General features: G+C 40.6%; 1 protein-coding gene across 2 annotated transcripts in view; it reads right to left on the bottom strand.

The window, feature by feature from the left end:
- Window positions 1–22,685, bottom strand: part of gli3 (GLI family zinc finger 3) — a 237,183-nt gene that overhangs the window by 53,219 nt on the left and 161,279 nt on the right. For both annotated transcript variants that reach the window (XM_057825060.1, XM_057825062.1), the window contains exon 5: window positions 3,608–3,819. In XM_057825060.1, the coding sequence (XP_057681043.1) occupies window positions 3,608–3,819 (212 nt within the window). The remainder of the gene's footprint in view (window positions 1–3,607; window positions 3,820–22,685) is intronic.

Raw genomic sequence — 22,685 nt, 5'->3', positions numbered from 1 at the left:
GATTTTTCCACCCTCAAACTGATGAATCCAAACATGACGTCAATCAAATCTAATTATCTTTTCATCAAAAAGCAATTACAGACTCCATCCACCCCTTATATGTGAACTTGACCCCGCCCCAACCCCCCACTAGCATGTAACAGTAAGTGACCCTCGCGGTCTTGAACACGACTCACAGATCAAAAGGATTAGCCTACTGCGCACCCCCCCGGCACCTGCACGTGTCACATGACCTTTGAGCGCTAGACTGAACCCCAGGGTCCTAATAAAGATCGAAGCAGTTGACTTTCAGTACCAGGAATTAGCCTGATCTCGCCAATCAGGAAAGTTGTGGCCAAAAATCGATCGTAGCAACTACATTTTTCTTCAAGCGGAGGCGATTGTTTGACTGCAAGGAAAGCACAGCTTCCCCCACAATGTCAAAAAATAAGTGATCAAATTTTGTATTTTGTTGTGTGTAAATTAGGGCTGTCAAATTTATCGCGTTAACGGGTGGTAATTAATTTTTTTAATTAATCACGTTAAAATATTTGACGCAATTAACGCATGCACGGAATGACCCGTTCATGCATTAAATAATAAGTATTGTGGCTATCTTTTTCTTGACATGCTTATTTGAACACAACACAGAACATACTGCATACCATTTGCAGCCACTACTAACAGTCATGGTTGCCCAAGTTCCCATCATGCATTTGGGCAGAGCAGGAGACGATCTTTATCCTAACATGCTTAATTGAACACAACGCAGAACATATTGTATACTATTTGCAGCCACTATTGACAGTCATGGTTGCCCAACTTCCCATCATGCATTTGGGCGGAACAGTTAAGTCGCTACAGTATCATTTAGTGAAAGCAACAAAAATAATATTCCTATCTCTCAAAAAAAAATTGTGTTTACAAAAGGAAAAGTGCTCAATGCAAAGAGAACTGGCATTCCCAATGAAAATAGCTATGCAAAATACACATAAAACTTACTCAGACTTTGCCTTGGCTAGATGTCTAATTAATTAAAAACTCGCCATTGACACCTTGTGGTGTATTTCAATCACTACCTTACGTAGTTGAAGACACTGTGGAAGAACGGCAGGGAGCCCATGTGACGTCCCGCTCGGCGACGTCAACAATTGTGTCTCATCTTTCCATTCCAACAATAATTTACAGAAAAATATGGCATACTTTAGAGAATTGCGATTAATTACGATTAATTAATTTTTAAGCTGTGATTAACTCGATTAAACATTTTAATCGTTTGACAGCCCTAGTGTAAATGTAATTGACTAAATATGCGCTACAACCAGTGTTGTCACAGATTACTTGAAAAAGTAATTTAATTACTGATTACGCCTCAAAAAAGTAATCTAGTTACTTTACTGATTACTTCATTATCAAAGTAACTAAGTTACTTTAAAAGTAATCTATCAGTTACTTTTTACCCATTTTTCTCCCTTTGCCGCCTCAACATAAGAATGACAACAGAAAGATGTCATCACATGTAATTGACTTTCCGATGATTGAATTTAAAGGGGAATATCAGAATTTCGCGCTAGCTTAGCCACTCCGGAGACCTGAAACTAACAAATATTTGACAAAGTGCTTGGAATTTGTTGAAATCAACTCCACTGACCAATTAAACCCTGCTAACTCTAATATTAAGCTATATGTCAAAACTTCTGAATTTTGGGTTATGGTTAACAGCATATCAGTGCCAATGTAAAACAATGCAAACTGACTGCACAAAATTGCAAGGGTGGTGGCGGGTGCGGATGCGCGTGCACAACCCCGAAGTACTCCTCTCAACAAACAAGCGGTCAATTTGGCCACAAAACGTGGCGACAACTAAACACTTTACACTCAATCGGACTTACAACACATCCAACAGAGGCTAAACGAACACATCACCTCACGGCATAAATGTGCAACACGCATATGATGTAAACAAAGCTTGCCAACTTGGAGCGATGACTGCACGTCGTTACTTTTGCTGATACCCTCCAGAATGAAGGAAAAATACTCACCTTCATTCATGGATATCCACAGATCAACATTCCCTCGCAACGTCTCAACACTCGGCTCGAATGTCCACCAGCCTTAGTCCCACAACACATATGATGCGGGTCCAAAACAGGAAATAGCTAAGAGGTTGTCATGGAAACACGTACCGGGAACCTTCTATTTTAGCATTTTCTATTCAAAATGCTCTTCGTCCATGCCTACAATATTCTTCATTCTACATACGTTATGAGGCAATGGAAAAAATAATAACGCAGAGACACTAAGGAAACTAACTTTAATTACTGGTGTAGAAAAATGAACGCGTTAGATTACTCGTTACTGAAAAAAGTAATCAGATTACAGTAACGCGTTACTGACAAAACTGGCTACAACTCACTCAACTTTTGTTCAGAAGTGCTTCTTATCACTTGTTACGATGTGCCTACTTGTCATTCATTCGCACATCTTCACAGTTCTTTAAAACATTCATCCCCAACCACCGGGCTGGGAATAAATAATTTCTTAACGGTCGCAATCTGGCCTGTGCCTCTTGACACATTAATATGTCTGTGTACTGTGTGTTGACTAATCCGAGTAGAGAATTGCGTGCGTCGCCCTTTAGTGGTTGGACGCCATTACAGGAGGGTTTGCACACCTATAGCAGCCCAGCATCACTCAATGTAAACAGTAACGTTAGCTGCTGTTGGTTGTGTGCTGCAGTCCCACCTCAGCTATGGTGGATGGGACACTATAATAAAACTGGATAGTAGGGCTGCAACTATGGATTATTCTTATAATTGGTTCATCGGCCAATCAGAGACTTCACTATCAGTTGAAGGGACACGGGGGTGATCCATAGGGGGCCTGTTTTCAAAAACTTAAAATTCTAAAATTTTCAAAACCAAAGCCGCTATCGACCTAAAACCATGACGTGATCGGACCAGATCGATCGGGATGCCGATCGATCGGCACATCTCTAGTTGTAACAAAAGCGGTAGCGCATCATCTGTAAATTGGGGTTTCCAGGGTAAAACGGACAAATTAAAAATAGTTCGGGGACTTAATGCGCCATGAATCTGCTATGGCAGCATATAGACATATTGTTCCATCAAACACAAGTTCTTTTGACTTAAAATACAGCAGTTTATTTTAAAGAGGGGTGCAAGAGCTGAAACTGCTTTTTCAGTCTTGTCTGTGTTTTCTGCCATATACAATCACAACTTATTTAGATTGAATTCCGCTACTGCGCAGAGATACAAAATCCAACATGGCAGCCATCACAAAACAGAGAGCTTTTTAAGTTTAAAATTCTCGTAAATAAATGCTTAAATCGTAGAACTTCTCTAGATATAAGCGTAAAACAGTCTAGTGTAAAATCGGGTGAAACTTTCCTAATCATCCTAGCGACACTTGCTTTGTTAAAAACGACTAGCGAAAAATCAAGCTTATTTCTGGTGTTTTTTCTATTGTAGCTGCTTGTGTTTGGAGGCTTGACTCCTGGCACTCTAGTTTCTTTCCCTTCCGAATAGTGGGTGCCATTGAGCCCCACCACCGTCACAAAGTACTCACAGTGCTGCTTTCAAGAAAATGAAGACCGGTTTCCGCTCACCGTCGGCAGGGCTGAGGCCTCTGGTGGCCGATAGCACGGAGATGGAGGGGCTGGCGAGGGGCTGCAGGGAGCGGAGGTAGTCCATATAGTGGTTGTTGTACGGGTGCGACAGGTGGAAGGGGGTTTCGGCCCCGACCGAAGGGTTCCGTTGCGGCGAGATACGGATGAGGGAGATGTCCGAGAAAGCCGGGGTGCCCGTCAGCGCCGGAGGCCTGTGGAGGAAAGAAAATAAGACGGGAAAAAAATTTGTTGCGAATCCGTTGAATATTGAGGAAAATTTAATCAAACTCAAATCTAATAGAATTTTGTTTTCCCAGCTTTTACATCAACAATAGGTAACTTTTCAACCGTTATAAAATATTTTCATAACATTTGTGATGATATGTCGACTGACAACTTGTTCAATGACACCTCTTTATATCTTGAGGGGGTCTGTATCACTTTCACCGGCTTTCGCGCGAATTCTGCAAAGAAGGCGGAGCAACAGAGACAAAAGAAAAAGAAAGAGTGGCTACCAGGATATACAGATTAAACATTGGCCTGGCTTTCACTCGCTGGTAGGGATGGGAATCGAGAACAGGTTCCTATAGAGAACCGGTTCCGTGTGTTTCAATTCCATGGAATCGTTTGGCAGTTTATCTAACGATTCTCTTATCAATTCCAACCGGCACGAATTACGTCACGTAATTTACGCATGTTACACACAGTCGAACCAGCAAGTAAGACTACATGAATACTCAGAGTGACCAATCACCAAGTATAATCTGAAGAGTTGTCACCAAGTAATTTTCCATTGATTTTCACAGGCCAGTCATAATTCATGAGACTACTAAAAGAAATGGTGATTTTTTCCCAAAAAGTCTATTAATGGGTGTAACGTATTCCTCGTCGAATACTCTATAAGAAAAATATAACATATATGCATCTAAAATAATCCTAAACGATTTTATTAGCAATTTTAATACTCCTGTTAGAGAGGTTCATTGGGTATGCGTTGGTTCCCATAGCAACCAGTCAGTTACTTCCTATTCTTGTCCTACGTCACACGCGCTGCGTATTCTGGGACCGAGAATAGGCGCAAGGTGTGAATTTCGAGCAGGGGGCGGCGACTTGTTAATCTGTGTGCGTCCATGAACGAATGTAAGTATTTCCTCTTCATGTCATAAAGTTCTTATGATAAGTAAGAGCCGTTATCAGCGCGACTGTTTCATGTTTTTACTGTTACGTCGGCTGGTTGCTCCCGCACGTCCTGGCTGCGTCGAGGAGAGCGTTGTTTACATTATATTCGCGTTGCACATTTGTGTTAAGAGGGAATGTGTTAGTTTAGCATCTTAAGATGATGTTGTACATCCATATGAGTGTAAAGTGATAAGTTTTCGCCACTTTTATGGCCAAGATGACTGCACGTGCACGCAGCGTGCTTCCGGTTGTGCGCGCGCACTCGCGCCCCCCACCTTTGTGTTCATTGTACAGTGCGAGTCATGCATATGTGTCATTGACTGCTTTCCAGTCAATTTGCATTGTTTATTGCATCAGCACTAATATGATGTAATTTTCTTTACTTTCAGAACCACAAATATACCCACACATTCCAGTCTTCTTCCACACACATACAAATACATCAACATTATTCCACGCATGCGCTCATCTGCTCATTGAGTGATTTTCATATCAAGTGCCATTGCCTGTATATAGTTGTGCCTGTTGCCAAGTTGGATTAAAAGTGCCAAAGACCAACTCCACTCTCCGCTCCTTGTGTTCTAACCGACACCCCGAGACGAATGAACCATAAAACATATTGAACCCAGAACCTCATACAGTCCATTAGTCCAAATTAGAATCGATAAGAGAATCGATAAAGAATTGAATCGTTAAGCAATATCGATAATGGAATCGGAATCGTAAAAAACTTATCAATTACCATCCCTACTCGCTGGTGTGACGCCGCCCCCATCAACCAAACTCGTCAGCGCTGACGAGATCGGGTGGTGTGGTTGGGTTAGCCACACTAAGCCACACGGTTGCTAACCGTCATATGCTATTGTTTAGCCACAACTGGATTCATTACTAGAGGTGGGAATCTTGGGGCACCTCATGATTCGATTACGATTACAATTCAGAGGCTACGATTCGATTATAAATCTGTTTATTAACGCCAGCAAGTCTGTCATTTCGCATGTAGCTCTCAATACATGTGCTAACGCCGCAGAGTCTTTCATTTCGCATCCAGTTCTATATACATGTGATATCTACCGTAGCATTATGTGGGCGTAGTTTGTAGCAACATGGGAGAAGTTTGTAGCAATTGGGCGTTGTTTGTAGCAGCTGTTGGCGGTTTCTTTTCTAGCGGCACGAGTTGTGGAATGTGGATGTTTACTCTCGGTCCGTTCCTCATTGTGTCCCGAAGACCGCGCTGATGGTGTTTTAGTTCCGCCTTACTTAGCATATTTAAATAATCGGAATTAGGGCTGCAGCTATCGAATATTTTAGTAATCGAGTAATCGACTGAAAATTCTATCAATTAATCGAGTAATCGGATAAAACTTTTTTTTTTTTTTTTTTTAGGTAAAGAGCAATTATAAATATACATGAGAAAAAAGACATTTAATCCAATATTGAACAATTTTCAGTCAATCAATGTCTTTATTTTTGATGTACATTGTTGAAAACAGCCAACAATTGCATCTAAGATGTGACTAGAAAAAAAAATTCACTGCTTTCACTCAAAAAATTCGATCTTATAAAAAAAAACAACATATTTCTTACCTAAAAATGTAATTATGCTTAATAACACACATCACTTCAAAGCTACGTGTTTTTCCCACGTGTTTCAATTTAATTTCCATCTGTGTCAAGCTATTTTTAACTTTAAACTAGTTAAGTTTTAAGTTAGTCTCTAAACTGTAAGTACTGATAGGATTTTGAGTTTTTGCAGAGTTCAAAATAAATGTATGGTACCTGCCGTATTGGAGCACATTAGGGACCAATGCTACTTGGTGTTTTATTCAGCAATGACTACTGAGCTAAGACTGACAGTTAGCTTTATTATGTTTTAATTTTACACCCTCATCACTCTACAGCGCTGTGTTTTTACAGATTAAATAAAGCCTGTAAGGCACGTTAGCCACTCATCAACAGTGGTCATAATCAATAGAAACCTAGCCCTCCGAAGGGCTAACGTTACGTGAGCGAGTGACAGTAACGTTATATTTATTAACGATGGGAAGTCTACTGCTTAAAGATGGCGGCTGTTTACTAACGCTGCCCAGACGCGGCCGAGTCTGTCATTTCGCATCTAGTCCTAAATACATGCGATATCTATGAGACGCATCGGACACTACCTGCTACCACGCTAGCAACATTCGGGCGTAGTTTTAGCAACGTCGGCACAGTTTGTAACGGCTGTCGGCTGCAGTAAGGTATTTTTTAATTGCTTCTTCCTCTATGCACGTGACGTCAGCGCGTTGTCCCGCATTAAAAGTAGACCGGGCAAAACGTGATGCTTAGAGCTGGCAAAATGAAACGATTCCTACGATTCCTCGAGGTGAATAAAATTACTCGGATCAGTTTTTAAACTCGAGTTACTCGAGTTGCTCGAGTATTCGTTTCAGCTCTAATCGGAATATGGATGTTTGTGAATTGTTCTTGAATCTTCAGTGGCCGAATCGTGAATAATCTAAGAATCTGAAATTTTAAACATCTTTATTCATGACCTTATTATATTTCATCCTTCACACAGCCGCTGGATACAGAAATGTTGTTTAATCTATCTGCAGGCCATCATTATTTTTTTACGACACCAAGCGGGTGTGCGCTGGTCCTCATGGGAAACGCAGTCTTACTTAAGGCAAAACACTACCGCTTTTGTCCACCAGCGTCGTTAAAATCGACTAAAACTGAAGAATTACCAAGTGTTGAAGTGTGAATTACCATCTTTTAACCCTTTAACACCTAAACCTATTTTGGCCGAATTTGCATGCATTTAAAGTTGCCTTTATATTTCAAAGAAAAAATTGTTTACAATGGCCAAGTTGGGTCCCTTTTTTCAGGACACCTTGAACTTCATGTCCAAACTGTTGTTTTCTTCACTGACCAATTTGAATCCACATTTTGGACCCAAAAAGACAAAAAAAAATCCCAAAATCTTTTTTCAAAATATGTAATGTTGACGTCCCACTGACAACCAAACATGCTCGACCAACCGTTTTGAAGCTTGATCATATTTATTCAACTTGTTAGGATAAATATTCAATAGAAAAAAATAAGATTGAATAGTTTTATGTTTGACAATTCAACACAAACAGCAGGTATGGTCATAGGCGTTTTTGGCCTTTACACATACTATGGTCAAAACAGGTTATATACAGTGCAAAATAGTGAGAAAAAAAATTATATATTTCATCTAACACAAAAAGGGGTTGGAGGATATCTCTTTGTGAAGTTAGGTGTCGTACCCATCACCTTATCAAAAGTATATACCTACATGCAATCAAGCTTCTCGAACACACATCTACATAAAAATGGAAAAGATTATAGTAAAGAAAAAGTATATATAACATTGAAAAAAAGTATTTTAAAAAATATTGACAAGTAGTTCAGTTCAATTAAAATTTTTCAGGCATGCAACCCAATAAAGCTTTTTTTTTTTTTTTTTTTTGGCGCACTCAATAAAGCTTGAACAGGTCACGGAGCTGCGTCACACACAACGTGACACAGCCTACTCTTTCGCCGTTTGCGCGCTGCCGTCACTTCTATTCGCCGAGACGCCCACTCATGCAAAGAAAAAGACAACAAATACGGCTCATCTTCTTCCTTGAGTTAATGAAATAATGCATTAACTTGCGCTAAATGTAGTTTTATATTCATTCTGCACGTTTCAAAGTCGCTCGCTCAAACCAACCGGCCGTTGCTTGCGTCGCATGCCTCCCTTTCATTAGTTGGCGCATCGTTCAGAAATGTATTAAAAATGATCACATCCGGTTCGTCCTTCTTGACATCAGAACGGCTCTTGGGATATGTAGTCATTTGTGCTGCTTTCGGTTTTGAAAAAGGACAAAAAATGATGGAAATATGGAGATAGATACATGGTCCATGCAGCGTTTGAATGCATATTTATGCGTGTAATAAAACTATAAAACTCAAATGACATTATCTCCCGTTTTTCTTGGCCGATTGACTTCAAATAAAAACTGGTGTGGACATCAACGTCCGCACTTTCAAATGAGACCAACCAGTGGCACGTGGGTGACGTAATTACAGCGTGACGAAGCTTCAAAGACGATATGCGTAAACGCGTCGCTGCCGACACGTTCGGTGTTAAAGGGTTAATCTCCAACAGGATTTTGCATTTCATCTGTTCGTAATTTTTATCTTTTGAAAACTTGTTTTTTATATGATAATTCAACCGACTAAGTTTTTCATTAATCCCTTTAATCGTTCTTGAGTTATCTTGAATAATAATTGGATGCCTGTTATATTATCAAACTGAACCTAAACAATTGTTAAAAAAAATACCACCCTTTTTAATCATTTCCAACTTCACAGTATAATATTCTACCTCACCGCATATGATCTTAGAATTAATAATAATTAAATTTATCTATAGCTTTTACTCATTCGCTGCCACTGGTTTTAGCCACGTCAATTCTAGCCAATGAGTTCATCTGACATTAACATGGCTTCAAAACGAATCCGGGTCTTGACATCCCTCCTCCGACACTTCCCGGGATCAAAGCGAACCTCGACGGCGGCGCCGTCCGTCATCGACCCGCTGGCCGCTGACCGCCAGTCTTCAAATAGAACGTGCGAACTGCTTTTCTTCCTCTTTTTGATGTGCCTTATAAAAGCGGACAAAAGTTTCTCCCCCGTCTCCGTCCTCGTAATTGGCTAGGAGGGGACGGAAACTTCATAATGATGGCCTTCATCACAAAGGCCTTCCCTGGAGGATCTGGAGAAATCCACATATCAGCCACACATTAACAGGCTGAGAGATTAGAGCGAATTAGCCCCCCGTCTCCTTCTCCTTCCTCCCGGCGGACCCCGCGACAAAAGACCCCGAGAGGAAGCCGGGACCGAGAGCGCGTCGCCAGATCCGGCCGAAGAGTTTGCCTCGTCGTGACCTTGAACCTCGGAAGGGGGTGAGCGGAACGGACCAATTACGACCCCCGATCCCCCTGTCGACCGCGGCTAATGAAAGAGCTCAGGCCGGGGGCCAATAATGAGAGCGCCGCACATTATTAAAGGTTGCACTTTCTCGCTGCTAGCTAGCGGCGCCTTTCTTTAATTAGCCCGAAGGGTCTGTCAGGGTACGTTCAAGGCTTTCGCTAGGTTTGAGTGTCAACACATTTCAACATAGAGCTGTGGTTTAATCAAGTGTGCTTTCGGATGTTGTTTTTAGGTAGGGGTGTGAAAAAATATCGAAACGGTGATATACAGTGGTACCTCTACATACGAAGTTAATCCGTTCCAGGAGCTTGTTTGTAAGTCGAAATGGTCGTATGTCGAGCAGGATTTTCCCATAGGAATACATTATAATTCCATTAATTCGTTCCACAGCCCAAAAACCTGCATTAAATCCTTAAAAGATACTGCTGGTACTATTACAAATGGCAATTACATGTAGCAAAACAAATAAATAATAAATAAAAATCGGATTAATAATATAATAATAATAATAATTCCTGTAATAGTGTAACGAAACGGGTTCTAATAAGGCGGACGTTTTTTTCTGTACCTGAAGGCACCGCGGGGCTGACGTGACAAAGAGGGAGGGGAGCGGGTCAGAGTTTACTTTCGCTTTCAATGCTTTCTTGAGAGCATCGTCAATTGCGGCAGACAGCAGGCGTTTTGTGTTGAATAAGTTGTGAAAGAAATGATGAAAACGTGGCGAAGCTGGCGATTTCTCTGGAGATGTTACCACAATAAGAATTGTCAGCTTAACTTATAAAGACGGCGAACGATGGTCGGAGGAGGACCGTGGAGATGTATTGTTGAGCCATTTCACCCCACGCTCATATTTTTCTGTCATTTGCATCTTCATTTAGAAGGTAAGTGTCAACTTTTTCCTTGTTTCACCACCTGTACCAACCTTTTCTGAAACCTGTGTTGATTTGTCACACAAGAAAATCCGCCGTGCATTCGTCTGCGGTGCTGCCATTGTCGTCGTATTTCGAGCATGTCGTCGGATGTAGAAACAAATGGCGAGTCAAATTTTACGTCGGATGTCGAAAAGTTCGTGTGTCGAAGCGATCGTATGTAGAGGTACCACTGTATATTGATACTTTGTATCCCAAAAGGTTATCGATATGCTCCTGCCAAGAATCGAGATATCGTTTTAAAAAGGTGTCAATGTCTAAAAGAAATAAGGCTGTCAAACGATTAAAATTTTTAATCGAGTTAATCACAGCTTAAAAATTAATTAATCGTAATTAATCGCAATTCAAACCATCTCTAAAATATGCCATATTTTTCTGTAAATTATTCTTTGAATGGAAAGATAAGACACAAGACGGATATATACATTCAACATACTGTACATAAATACTGTATTTGTTTATTATAACAATAAATCAACAAGATGGCATTAACATTATTAACATTCTGTTAAAGCGATCCATGGATAGAAAGACTTGTAGTTCTTAAAAAAATAAATGTTAGAACAAGTTATAGTAATTTTATATTAAAACCCCTCTTAATCAGGGCCGGCCCAGCCTATACGCAGACTATGCAGCTGCATAGGGCACCTGACCACTAGGGGGCCCCCAATCTGGCGATTGTTTAATTAATATTCTATTTTGTTTACTACAGTTCGCTTTATTTTACTTTTGTGAGTTTTGATACTTGATTACAAGCTTAAAACAATAAAAAGTTCTTCCTTAACTTCTTTCCTCTTTTAGAAAAAGGTTTGGCGCTATCTACTGTAAGTACTGACAATCATTTGGGGTGAGAAGTTTGAAGTATGCAGTGCAACAAAATCTGATTAATATATAAAATATGGACGTATGGGTTGGATTGCATGTATGGGTTTCACAGTACACTGTGACGAAATGATGGGCCAAAAATATGGGCCCCTTTGCATTATTTTGTTTAGCGCCCCCAAATGCCCTGGGCCGGCCCTGCTCTTAATGTTTTCGTTTGAAGAAAATTTGTAAAATTTTCAATCAAAAAATAAACTAGTAGCTCGCCATTGTTGATGTCAATAATTATACAATGCTCATGGTGCTGAAACCCATGAAATCAGTCACACCCAAGCGCCAGCAGAGGGTGACAAAACACCAAAAAACACAAGTAACAAGTGGACATGACACTGTGCTGTCATTTTAATCTGTTTGAGCGGGGCATGTGCGTTAATTGCGTCAAATATTTTAACTAGAGATGTCCCGATCGATAGGCATCACGATCGATTGGGTCCGATCACGTCATTTTCAAAGTATCAGAATCGGCAAAAAAAATATCGGTCATGCCTTTTTTTAATATACAGTATATATATATTTTTAATTAAATCGTTTTGTATTTGTATTTAACGTTACAAACATAATATGTTACACTCATCCAGAGTCTTTAGTTTAGGCTTGAGGTAGGGTTATCAAATTTATCCCGATAACGGGGGTAATTAATTTTTTTAAAAATGTATCACGTTCAAATATTTAGCGCAATTAATGCATGCGCTGCACGACTTATTCACGCATTGTCGCGCTCAGTCTGTAATGGCGCTGTTTTACCTATACAGAGAGATAAAAGGCAGCGTTTAATGAGTAGAGTGAATTTTGGCAGCCTTTGCAGCCTTTTATTCATTGGCTTAAGCCTTACAATCCCTCTCCCTACGATTAGAAATATCATGGGAAGCAATGTGGGGAAGCAAGGTAGCAATTGATCTTTTTCTTAACACCTTAAGGTATTTCCCAACGCAGAGAAGATTTATCAATTGGTAGCACTACGCACAGTCATGGTTACTGAAAGCTCAACAAATACACTGGATGGCAATATTTAGTCACAATATACAAAGTCACAAGTCTTTCTATCCGTGGATCCCTCTCACAGAAACAATGTTAATAATGGAAATGCCATCTTGAGGATTTATAAGCGCTAATAAATAAGATTAAGGTTACTGTCACGTAATGTTAGCCCTGCGGAAGGCTAGGTTTCTATTAATTATGACCACTGTCAATGCGTGGCTAACGTGTCGTGCATACAGGCTTTATTTAATCTGTGAAAACATAGCGTTGTAGAGTGATGAGGATGTAAAATAAAAATTTAATAATGCTAACTGTCAATTTTAGCTCAGCAGTCACTGCGAGATAAAATACCAAATAGCACTGGTCCCTAAAGTGCTCCAATTCAGCAGGTATCATACATTTACTTTGAACACTGCAAAAACTCAAAATCCTATCAAGACTTACAATTTAGACTAACTTAAAACTTAACTAAACTTAAAAATAGCTTGACACCAGAGGTTGCGCTAGACTTTTTCGTTGTCTGTCATTTTGACTGACAGTGTCATAAAAATCCGGTCATAATCTATTTTTACCCGTCACTTACATTTTAAAAATGATAATAATGACATATTCAATAGTATTTAGTTTTCATTCATTTTTAATTAATATTCTGTCCGAACCAGCTTGACAAGAGGCAAATAGACAGCGGACTGCACAAATCAGTGACGGGCAGACGTGCCGTTAGCAAAGCGACGAGGGCAGGACGAGGGAATTGCGCGCGGAAGTAAACATACAAGAAGAACGGAGTTTATTCAACATGGCTAGTGCGAGACAGACTGTTGTCAATGTCTCGTGTCGATGTGTTTTAGCCCATTTAAAACCGAATTTACCGCGGATTGGAACATATTCTCAGCTCTCCCGTTCGCCATCCGTGTTGATGTAGAGACGACTTTTGGCGCGCAAAAGTGACGTTGCTCGTGAAGAACACGTCACGCAAATAAACAAATCTGATTTGTCGATTGATTTTGTACCTACTCGAGAGGCTGTGTCCCAGACTTTTCTCTCAGTGTTTAAAAAATACAGGGAGAACAGTCTGGCCGTGCCAGGCAAACACTCAGTTGCCTTGACATTTTTCCGAGTAAGGCCAACGACGTCATGCATCAAGAGAGACAATAGCTAATTAATATGCTCACTCGCCACCCTGTGGTCTGGGGTGTGAATTGCAACCTGTCAAAATGACGGATGGACTTCAGTTTTTTCCGTCACCGTTTTAAAAAACCAGTCAACGACGGAAACTATTCGGTTAACGCGACCCCTGCTTGACACAAATAGAAATTCAATTGAAACACGTGGGGAAAAACACCTAACTTTTAAGGGATGTGTGTTATCAAGCGTAATGGCATTTTTAGGTAAGAAATATATATATACAGTTGTGGTCAAAAGTTTACATACACTTGTGAAGAACATAATGTCATGGCTCTCTTGAGTTTCCAGTTATTTCTACAACTCTGATTTTTCTCCGATAGAGTGATTGGAACAGATACTTCTTTGTCACAAAAAACATTCATGAAGTTTGGTTCTTTTATGACTTTATTATGGGTGAACAGAAAAAAGTGATCAAATCCGCTGGGTCAAAAATACACATACAGCAGCGCTAATATTTGGTAACATGTCCCTTGGCCATTTTCACTTCAATTAGGCGCTTTTGGTAGCCATCCACAAGCTTCTGGCAAGCCTCTGGTTGAATCTTTGACCACTCCTCTTGACAGAATTGGTGCAGTTCAGTTAAATTTGATGGCTTTCTGACATGGACTTGTTTCTTCAGCATTGTCCACAAGTTCTCAATGGGGTTTAAGTCAGGACTTTGGGAAGGCCCTTCGAAAACCTTAATTCTAGCCTGATTTAGCCATTCCATTACCACTTTTGATGTGTGTTTGGGGTCATTGTCCTGTTGGAACACCCAACTGCGCCCAAGACCCAATCTTCGGGCCGATGACGTTAGGTTATCTTGAAGAATTTTAAGGTAATCCTCCTTCTTCATTATCCCATTTACTCTCTGTAGAGCACCAGTTCCATTGGCAGCAAAACAGCCCCACAGCATAATACTACCACCACCGCGCTTGACAGTAGGCATGGTGTACTTGGGGTTAAAGGCCTCACCTTTTCTCCTCCGAACATATTGCTGGGCATTGTGGCCAAACAGCTCGATTTTTGTTTCGTCTGACCACAGAACTTTCCTCCAGAAGGTCTTATCTTTGTCCATGTGATCAGCAGCAAACTTCAGTCGAGCCTTAAGGTGCCGCTTTTGGAGCAAAGGCTTCCTTCTTGCACGGCAGCCTCTCAGTCCATGGAGATGCAAAACACGCTTGACTGTGGACACTGACACCTGTGTTCCAGCAGCTTCTAATTCTTGGCAGATCTGCTTTTTGGAGATTCTCGGTTGAACCTTCACCCTCCTGACCAATTTTCTCTCAGCAGCAGGTGATAGCTTGCATTTTCTTCCTGATCGTGGCAGTGACAAAACAGTGCCATGCACTTTATACTTACAAACAATCGTTTGCACTGTTGCTCTTGGGACCTGCAGCTGCTTTGAAATGGCTCCAAGTGACTTTCCTGACTTGTTCAAGTCAATGATTCGCTTTTTCAGATCCACGTATGTATATTTTTGACCCAGCAGATTTGATCACTTTTTCTGTTAACCCATAATAAAGTCATAAAAGAACCAAACTTCATGAATCTTTTTTGTGACAAAGAAGTATCTGTTCCAATCACTCTATCGGAGAAAAATCAGAGTTGTACAAATAACGGGAAACTCAAGAGAGCCATGACATTATGTTCTTCACAAGTGTATGCAAACTTTTGACCACAACTGTATAAGATCTAAAAGTTTTTTGAGTGAAAGTAGTGAATTAGTCATATTTTTTATTCTAGTTACATCTGAGATGCAATTGTTGGCTGTTTTTAAAAAAAGGACATCAAAAATAAAGACATTGATTGACTGAAAATGGTTCAATAATAGATGAAATGTCTTGTTTTCTCATTTATATTTATAATTGCTCTTCACCTAAAAATATATACGTTTTATCCAATTACTCGATTAATCCATAGAATTTTCAGCCGATTACTCGATTACTAAAATATTCGATAGCTGCAGCCCTATAACAAAGAACTAGACGCGTTAGTAAAGAGCCGCCATCTTAAAGCAGTAGACTTCTCAAGAAGGCTCTGTTTTAGAGAACCTTCCTAGCAGACCTAAGTAACTTTCTATCTAAATTGCTCCTAAATCGGCAAAACTTAACTTAAATCTATCTTTAAATGATAAAAGAGTTTTAAAACTTACACATGTTGAAAATAGACAGAAGGGAACTAATGCAAGAACGGGGTGAATTTTAACAACTTTAACGGTTGATTCACAACATTAAATAACTTCCACACATAGCAAATGTTACTATTTAGTTATCGCAATATCCGCAATACCCCTGTGTCTAGTTAAGTTTAGGGTAAAGAATTGGGCAAGGACCAACTGTCCCGAAAACCCTTTAAACTTCACATTGTGTGACCTGTTTTTTGGGTTTTTTTGGGGGGGAGGAAAAACATGAAAATTATCACCTGTTACTTTGCCAAGTAACTAATTACTCTTATAATTCAGGTAACTGAGTTACTAACGCAATTACTTTTTGGGAGAAGTAATTTGTAACTGTAATTAATTCCTTTTTTAAAGTAAGATTAACAACACTGGTTACGAAGGAAAATGAAAATGCAGCTATTGATCTATTTCACTGGATGGAAAGACTGAAATTAAGAAATGAAGGAAACTTCTATAAACGACTGTAGTATGATCAAAAAAATTGAAGATGTGAACTGATTTTATAGTGTCTGGCACATGTCCAGAAGACCCCACTGTTCGGGAATACCGCTAGACAGGACTCTGAATAGAGAAAACTGACCCATGGCATCGTTTGATCTTGGAGGGAGTGCGGCACCCCCACATATTTACCCGGGTGCCTGGCAACTCCCTTGTCAGACAAAACATAACTCACATTCCATGAAAGAATTTCTATTAATTTAAGTTATGAGCCGTTTCTCTGTCTCTGCAGGTTGCACTGTATTTCTTTCTGGTGCAGAGGTATTCCGGCGTGGCACTTCCTGTTGCTCCAGACCGCTGTGTCAACACCGTTCCCGCCGCCACCGCCGCCGCAATGATACCTCCAACGCCCGAATGAAGCCGTCGAGCGCCCAATGAAAACCCTTAGTGTTGACGTGACCTCGGACAAAAGACGAGTCTCGCAAACCTACGCCGTCTCCCGACGGCATTTTTAGACCCTGGCACACGCACGGTCGTGCCGAAGCGCGAGTAAAACAACATCCTGTGGCCGCTTACACGCCGTGTCGTAAAAGACGCCGCTTTGAGCCGCGGGGAAGGAAATGGATTCCACATGTGCGTTACTAACTCTTTCCTTGCGCGCCGTCGGCGAGACATTGTCGGGGGGCTTCGAGGGGGTTGTGTAAATCTTTATGAAGGTGTGGGAAAACTGGCATGCATTCCTAATGTCAGGTTGGACTTGGTACACAGTGTAAGCAGACAATGTAACAGTCATAAATTCTTTATCCTATGTGAATAACTACAGTAGTTTATTTGTTTATTTGTTGCAGCAATGCTTAGACAAAGTCAAACCGATGACACTGATTTACACCTGATTCACAGCATTCCAACTCTAAAATGTTTAGAGCTGAAAAAATTACTCCAATAATTCGAATAACTCGATTTTAAAAATTGATCGAGGAATTTTCTCCGCTTCAAGGAATCATTTAATTTTGCGGCGGATACATTTAATTTCCAACCACGGATGAACATACAGTGGGGCAAATAAGTATTTAGTCAACCACCAATTGTGCAAGTTCTCCTACTTGAAAAGATTAGAGAGGCCTGTAATTGTCAAAATGGGTAAACCTCAACCATGAGAGACAGAATGTGGAAAAAAAACAGAAAATCACATTGTTTGATTTTTAAAGAATTTATTTCCAAATGAGAGTGGAAAATAAGTATTTGGTCACCTACAAACAAGCAAGATTTCTGGCAGTCAAAGAGGTCTAACGTCTTCTAACGAGGTCTAACGAGGCTCCACTCGTTACCTGTATTAATGGCACCTGTTTTAACTCTTTTATCGGTATAAAAGACACCTGTCCACAGCCTCAGTCAGTCACACTCCAAACTATGGCCAAGACCAAAGAGCTCTCGAAGGAGAGAGAAAAAATTGTAGATCTGCACCAGGCTGGGAAGACTGAATCTGCAATAGGTAAAACGCTTGGTGTAAAGAAATCAACTGTGGGAGCAATTATTAGAAAATGGAAAACATACAAGACCACTGATAATCTCCCTCGATCAGGGGCTCCATGCAAGATCTCACCCCGTGGCGTCAAAAAGATAACAAGAATGGTGAGCAAAAAATCCCAGAACCACATGGGGGGGCCTACTAAATGACCTACAAAGAGCTGGGACCACAGTAACAAAGGCTACTATCAGTAACACAATGCGCCGCCAGGCACTCAAATCCTGCACTGCCAGACGTGTCCCCCTGCTGAAGAAAGTAGACGTCCAGGCCCGTCTGCGGTTCACTAGAGAGCATTTGGATGATCCAGAAGAGGACTGGGAGAATGTGTTATGGTCAGATGAAACCAAAATAGAACTTTTTGGTAGAAAAACAGGTTCTCATGTTTGGAGGAGAAACAATACTGAATTGCATCCAAGAGCACCATACCCACTGTGAAGCATGGGGGTGGAAACATCATGTTTTGGGGCTGTTTTTCTGCAAAGGGACCAGAACGACTGATCTGTGTAAAGGAAAGCACGAATGGGGCCATGTATTGAGAGATTTTGAGTGAAAATCTCCTTCCATCAGCAAGGGCATTGAAGATGAGACGTGGCTGGGTCTTTCAGCATGACAATGATCCCAAACACACAGCCAGGGCAACAAAGAAGTGGCTTCGTAAGAAGCATTTCAAGGTCCTGGAGTGGCCTAGCCAGTCTCCAGATCTCAACCCCATAGAAAATCTGTGGAGGGAGTTAAAAGTCCTTGTTGCCCAACGACAGCCCCAAAACATCACTGCTCTATAGGAGATCTGCATGGAGGAATGGGCCAAAATACCAGCGACAATGTGTGAAAAGCTTAGGAAGAGTTACAGAAAACGTTTGGCCTCTGTTATTGCCAACAAAGGAACTTTTGGTATTGACCAAATACTTATTTTCCACCATGATTTGCAAATAAATTCTTTAAAAATCAAACAATGTGATTTTCTGTTTTTTTTTTCCCCACCTAATGTCTCTCATGGTTAAGGTTTACCCATGTTGACAATTACAGGCCTCTCTAATATTTTCAAGTGGGAGAACTTGCACAATTAGTGGCTGACTAAATACTTATTTGCCCCAATGTATTGCTCTTTACTTAAAAAAATGTTTTATCCGATTACCCAATCGATGGAATTTTCAGTAGAAAACTCGATTACTAAAACATTCGATAGCTGCAGCCCTAGTACATGCACTCTTACTCGCATGCCATTAGCACTACCTGCTCTACGCTTCATGCGCCAAGATAAAAGCATGTCCCGTTCTGCCCGTCAAGTTAATGCCTCACTCGAGTCAGAAAAAACCCAAAAAATCGGATTTGCGCATTAAGGCCTGCGGTATGAACTTAGCCATAGAGAAAAAAACAACCACTCATGCACACAGTCACACCTACGAAGCTTTTAACATAACTGGAAACTGCCATTTCTGGAGAAATTACAATGCGGCTTTGCTGTGGTAGCTACAGATCTATCAGGTCACTTCCTGTTAATTTGGGTACATTTCGGGGACATGTCCTGTTGATATCCTTTTGGGGGACACGTCCTGTTGATATCAGTTTACTTCCAGTTCATTTGGGGACATTTCGTGGTCTCTTCCTGTTGAAATCTGGTCACAAAATGACAAAGATCTATATTGGTAAATGGTCAAAGAACTTATGTTTTCCTGCCATTTAAAATGATTGGGAAATTTGGACGTACATGGCTGTCAATGACATCCCGTTCGAAATGAATGGGACCATTTTTGGTGAATTTTGGTGGAACCGTACATTTTTGCCAAATTCTGTATACAACTTTTATGACCTTTACCGTCCCAGAATTTTCAATGTGTAAATTATGCGATTCGGTCAAAAATTGTAGGACAATAGTGTTTAGAACATTATTTTTTTTTGGTGTTGTTATTTTTTTAAATCACGTTTACGGGCGAACGGAACATTTTTGGAGGGTCGTTCGAAAAAGTGTTGAGCGAGAATTCTGGTCATTTTTACATTTGAACGGTGACGGTCGGTCAAACAATTCGGGCCATGCGGCGTGCCGAAGAAACGCCATTCCAAAAAAATAAATAAATAAAGGAATTTTACTATATGGGCCTTTGCCTTGCAAAGCACCATCTAAAAAAAAAAAACGTAACCGCAAAAACCTAGGGCTGTCAAACGATTAAAAATTTTAATCAAGTTAATCACAGTTTAAAAATGAGTTAATCGTAATTAATCACAATTCAAACCATCACTAAAATATGCCATATTTTTCTGTAAATTATTGTTGGAATGGAAAGATAAGAAAGAAAATTTGTTGTGCTTTCACTAATTGATACTGTAGCAACTTAACTGTTCCGCCCAAATGCATGATGGTAAGTTGGGCAACCATGACTGTCAGTGGTGGCTGCAAATGGTATACAGTATGTTCTGCGTTGTGTTTAATTAAGAGTGTTACGAAAAACATCGTCTCTTGTGAGAGATAGGAATATTATTTTTGTTGTCCCTAAATGATACTGTAGCAACTTAACTGTTTTGCCCAAATGCATGATGGGAAGTTTGGCAACCATGACTGTCAGTGGTGGCTGCAAATGGTATACAGTATGTTCTGCGTTGTGTTTAAGAGTGTTAAGAAAAACATCGTCTCTTGTGAGAGATAGGAATATTATTTTTGTTGTCCTTTCACTAAATGATACTGTAGCGACTTAACTGTTCCGCCCAAATGCATGATGGGAAGTTGGGCAACCATGACTGTCAGTGGTGGCTGCAAATGGTACACAGTATGTTCTGCATTGTGTTCAATTAAGCGTGTTTAAAAAAAATAGATCGTCTTCTGTCCTTCTTCCCCACGTCGTTCGCCACAATACTTATATTGGATGTGAAAGAGTTGCCAGAGCTTAAGCCAATAAAAGGCGCAGTCCAATGAACTTCTGTGTCCACTTGCATTTCTCTGCCTTTTCGCTCTCAATGTGCTAAGACGGCGTCATTGTAAACTGTTTGAGGCAACACATGAATGGGTTATTCCGTGCATACGTTAATTGCGTCAAATATTTTAACGTGATTAATTAAAAACATTAATTACCGCCCGTTAACGCGATAAATTTGACAGCACTACGAAAAACCTTTAAATCCAGCCACTTACAAGCCAAGTTATGACTTAATTCATACACTGCCATTGACTGCGATAGGCATCCAATCCTGTCACCGTCAGAAATGTCTAAAACCTTGAAATGACACATTCCTACTCCCTTTCTTGGGAAAGAACACAAAACATATAGAGAAGGTGTCTAACCAAGGTCTGCACTCCATCAATTCTCCAGCTTTTAACTTTCACGTTCCCGGTCCGTTTTTCCACGCTACAATCAAAGCTCATTCCAGCCAGCGAGATAAGAACAAAACAAATCTACTGAGGAAACATGAAAGCCAAATTACACAAAATGTCTGCTTTCCCCCTCTGGTAATATCAAAGGACTCCACATGACTTTTATTGCAGTTTTTTACCAAGGACTTCCTTCTTTACGTGACCCAAATATATTGTTATTTACTTGTTTTAATACACGGTCGATGTCTTCCCTACTGGGCTTCGGAGTATATCTTTTTTGTTTGTGTTTACAGGTGAGGGGAAGGTGAAAGTATAAGCGGCGGCAGAATTAGCTGTCAGTGTTTGGACTTCCTGCGGCTCGCCCCGGGCTAACGGACCGCGGGACAACAAAAACAGGAAGGAAGCGCATCCGAGCATCCGTCTTTCCTTTCGCGCCGTCCGACGGGACGCCGGGCTAAAGACGGCCGCCCCCCATCAAACTCCAACCCCTGACCCCCACACGCGAGCGCGTCAGGTGCCGTCCAAAACAATAGCTAGCGCCGCCAGACGGCGCGTAATCCTTCAGATTGATCCGAGCTGGCGGAGTAGACGCGGGAGGGAGCATCAGGTACAAGACGGGAATAATACGTTGCCTTTTTCGCCGTGAAATCCATCACCGACCGGCTCTTAATACATACTTGCTTTGCGTGAGCGGGAATGTGCGTGAAAGAAGGCCGGCCTAGTTTGGCGCGGCTCTTACATCCATCTTGTTGGACTAATAAAACGTCAAGCGCCGCAGCTTGATATTTCATCATCAGGCTCGGGCCGACACCGCCGGGGCGCCGTTACGCAGAAAAGTGCTAAAAGGATGGAGGGGGGATCAATCGGTTTTGGTACAAGTTTGGATGGAGATGACCATTGGGATATATTTTTAGAAATTCTTTAAAATTTGAATATGAATACTTGAATATCATAAGCTTCAACAAGATGCAGTACGAGACTCTCACAAAATGGGATATGTGTAACGAGTATTTTCTTTTCTTTTATAATACGAGAATATTTTCCGACAGTTTGTGGAAATATATTAATTCTAGGGCTGTCAAAATGATCGCGTTAACGGGCGTTAACTAATTTTTTAAATTAATCACGTTAAAATATTTGACGCAATTAACGCAGATGCCCCGCTCAGACAGATTTAAATGACAGTACAGTGAAACGCTCACTTGTTGTGTTTTATGGAGTTTTGCTGCCCTCTGCTGGCGCTTGGGTGCGACTGATTCTATAGGCTTCAGAACCCATGAGCATTGTGTAAGTAATTATTGACATCAACAATGGCTGGCTACTAGTTTATTTTTTGATTGAAAATTTTACAAATTTTATTAAAATGAAAAAATTAAGAGGGGGTTTTAATATAAAATTTCTATAACTTGTACTAACATTTTACTTTTAAGAACTACAAGTCTATTCATGGATCGCTTTAACAGAATGTTAATAATGTTAATGCCATCTTGTTATAATAAACAAATACA

The sequence above is a fragment of the Corythoichthys intestinalis genome, chromosome 20 (assembly GCF_030265065.1).
Source record: "Corythoichthys intestinalis isolate RoL2023-P3 chromosome 20, ASM3026506v1, whole genome shotgun sequence".
NCBI classification, from domain to species: Eukaryota; Metazoa; Chordata; class Actinopteri; order Syngnathiformes; family Syngnathidae; genus Corythoichthys; species Corythoichthys intestinalis.
Note: the sequence above shows the minus strand (reverse complement) of the source record. Positions and strands in the feature narration are given on the sequence as shown.